General features: G+C 33.1%; 1 protein-coding gene across 1 annotated transcript; it reads right to left on the reverse strand.

The window, feature by feature from the left end:
- Positions 1-964: 964 nt before the first annotated feature.
- On the reverse strand, positions 965-2,521 carry LOC117904896 (transcription factor BEE 3-like). The gene is made up of 6 exons (XM_034817705.1): positions 2,110-2,521; positions 1,898-2,020; positions 1,737-1,802; positions 1,558-1,626; positions 1,367-1,444; positions 965-1,252 (listed from the first exon to the last, which is right to left on the reverse strand). The coding sequence occupies exons 1-6, from the start codon at positions 2,473-2,475 to the stop codon at positions 1,157-1,159; spliced, it is 798 nt and encodes a 265-aa protein (XP_034673596.1). The 5' UTR covers positions 2,476-2,521; the 3' UTR covers positions 965-1,156.
- Between the last annotated feature and the right edge of the window lie 815 nt (positions 2,522-3,336).

Below are 3,336 nucleotides of genomic sequence, written 5' to 3' on the forward strand. Positions count from 1 at the left end.
AACACGCTTTTATCAATAATGGGAGAAATTCAATATGAAAATCACTTAAAAATTCATTGTTAAAATCTAAAAAAAGGACTCACTATCCCACATTTGAGTCAAATTTACCAGCCTACTAAAATTTCCATAAATGTGAATGAGAAAGTAAATTTTTTAAAATCAATTTTTATTCTACTTCTATATTAATTATTTTACTTAGAACAGAGTATGGCTAATAATTTCTTCAGAAAAAGAAAACAAAAAGAAATATCACAAACTTCCATAACATTCAATTATTGGAAGAATGGTATGCCCCATTTTATTTTATTTTTTTATTTTTTTTATTTTTTTGGGTTTTAATTTGCAGTCTTTCTGGTTTCCCTTGGCTATCATTACTTGAGCTGGAAGCATGAAAATAATTCCATGTCCTCATCAGCAATAAAGGCATTTTCCTTTATGTCCCCTCTGGCATATCCCTTGCTACTCATCTTAACACAATTTCTTTTTGGCTATGGTCCCAAGAAGTAGCAAATTAAATTATTGTAATAACCCAATTGAACAACACTAAACTACAATTCCATGCATATCTTCTTTAAATTGTTGCAATCCATCTCAATCTCCAATCTCAGTATCTTCTAATCATCATTTTGTTACATTAACAAAGAGACACTGACTAAATGTCACTCTCTAATCATCTTTTGTTAGATTCTATCACCCTCTAATCATCTTTTGTTAGCCAAACCACCCTCAACTTAGAAGATCTCGCAAACTCCAATCACTTTCAGCCATCTTGCAATCACTGTTTGAAAGGCTAATAGAATTCAAAGAACCCATCAAACTCAAGTCCAATCAACTTGTTTTTTACTCAAAATCACAATCAACTTAGTTTTTACTCAAATCACCTTTACAAGACACTAATGGGCTTCACTCACCAACCCCATTCACACCCACAATCACTTCCAAATATGAGAATGAGAAAAATAAAAAATAAAAATAAAAATTCCAAGTATTTTTATTGATGAGAATCAATGATCACTTTCCCACAAAGTGTGAGGGTAATACAAATTTCAAGTATAAATTTCCAAGTGTGCTATGTATATAGCATGAAGTGAGAGTACAATTCTTTGTTTTTTGATGTCATGAAAATTTTAAAATGAAGGGAAAATCTTGAGCATCTTCATGTGTTGTATGGCAAAGAGGAGTAAGAGCCAAAAGTCAAGTCAATGGGACCATGTTGAGTTGAAGGAGGTTGCCCTCCATGTACCTTTCCCCTCTGCAACATAAAACATTAAAGCTTAACCATTAGGGTACATTATAATTAACACATAGAATCATATATTTAGTATCTGCAATATTTCATATGTGTTGAGTTTGGTTTGAGCTTCACCTGAATTGTTTCTAAGGTATCTGTATCTGAGTTGAAGTCATAATATTGGCTTGCTGCAGTAAGCTTCATGGAAAGAAACTGAATTCCAAAAAACAAAAAAAAAAAAAATTAGAACTTTGATTTGATAATTGATAATCTTTAATGTGAAAAATGGATTTTTTTTTTTTTTTGGTATTTGGTGGGCAACTTACCTCAACTTGATTTTGCAAGGATTGGACATAATTGATGATTTCATCCAACATGACTGCCATTCCCATAGTCTGCAATTCAAGTTTGAATTAGCCAAAGGTGTTTTCTTGCAACACAAGAAACAATCAATTGAATTCAACCAAAAAGAAAAAAAGAAAAGGTTTCTGAGTAATTAATTTACCTTGTAGCATCCTGGGACAATGTCTTGTAAGCATCTGAGTCTCTCATTGATTTTTCCTCTTCTAACCTGAAATTCATGGCATTAATCCCATGCCCATAATTGCTTCCAAACACAGTTGTTTTCTGTTTTGAAAAACAAGGGTGTTTTGTAAAAATAATTACCCTTTCTGCTAAGCTGTGACTGTCTGTGGCTTGGCCTCTTCTGGCTCTCACATGAACCACCTCCCTTGGTTTCTCATCTTCCTTCTCAATGCTTTTCATGGCTCTCTTCCCTCTTCCTGAACTCTGTAAAAAACACACAACCCATTAATCTTAGCTTTCAAAAGAAAGCAAAAACACTGAAAACAATTTCAAAAAATAGACTAAACCATTACATTTTTCCCCCTCTTAAGCCCACTCTCACAAGCCGGAGTGGAAGAGTTCCCAGAGCTGCTTTCTGATGCATCCACCCTTGCCTTCCTCTTCTTGTTCTCACATAAACTATCTCCAGCGGAAACCTCCGCCTGAGCCACCGGCACCGCCACCTTCTGCTGGAAAATTTCTGCCAGGTTTCCCGGAAACTCTGGCGGTTGCTGTGAGAAGAAGGTCTCAAGGGCCTGGAAATTCAAGTTTGGATTGTCGAAAAAACCTTGGTTCTGCTCTGTGAACTGGGTGCTGATGAGTCCCGTGTTTGGATCAGCTTCAAATAAGGGATATGAAGAGGTTTTGAACCCCTGCAAATCTGCAGTGAAATCAGCCATTGAAGATTGGATTGCAGAGCTGGAGACAGAGAGCCAAATGGGGTGAAAATTGGTTACACAGACAAAGAGCTTGAGTCAGACATCAATTTATAGAGAGTCTGATTCTTAAATTTTTATTTTTTTTATTTTTTAATCTTTTTTCTTTTTGCATTAAAGATGGAAAAAAAAAGGAACCACGTGGCAATTCCAGCTTCTATGGTTGTGTTCCCTTGGGTTGGTCCCACATTCAGGGATATATCCATCTAATAATAATACGTCCCATCATAAGCTAAAAATACATATATATCAAAAAGTTCATCAAAAGCTTTGCCTTTTTTAATTTTAGAATTATTTATTTATTTATTATCGATTTATTTATTTATTTTTATAATGGGCATTTTGAGAAATAGTAGAAAATGACATGAGGGTGAGGGTTGAAGGTAAGCATTGGCTGTTAGCTTATTGTCTTCCAGTCCATAGATTAGTGATAATATTAAGTGGAAGTCTCCTTCGAACAAATTATATCACCATCACATATTTTTAGTCATAGTTGATCATCATGTTCCATCTGAAGAGGATTCAGGATGTTTCTTAATCTTTCTGTCACTTACAAAAATAATTAAATTAAAATAAGTAAAAAAAAAACAAAAGTAAAATTATAATTTGAAAATTTTTTTTTTGTCGATTTTCAAGAATTTTTGCAATACTTTACTTTCTTTATTTTGTAAAATAAATAAAAGGATTTAAGATTTCTTTTTAATTTTTTTTCCTTGGCCCTTAACTTATGAGATCCTGATGATATTGTTTGTCTTTATCTTTATCTTTAAAATATTATTAACTATTTTGTTAAACTTATTAGTGATATTTTACAAATGATCAGAA

This window comes from Vitis riparia, chromosome 17 (assembly GCF_004353265.1).
Source record: "Vitis riparia cultivar Riparia Gloire de Montpellier isolate 1030 chromosome 17, EGFV_Vit.rip_1.0, whole genome shotgun sequence".
In the NCBI taxonomy this organism is placed as follows: Eukaryota; Viridiplantae; Streptophyta; class Magnoliopsida; order Vitales; family Vitaceae; genus Vitis; species Vitis riparia.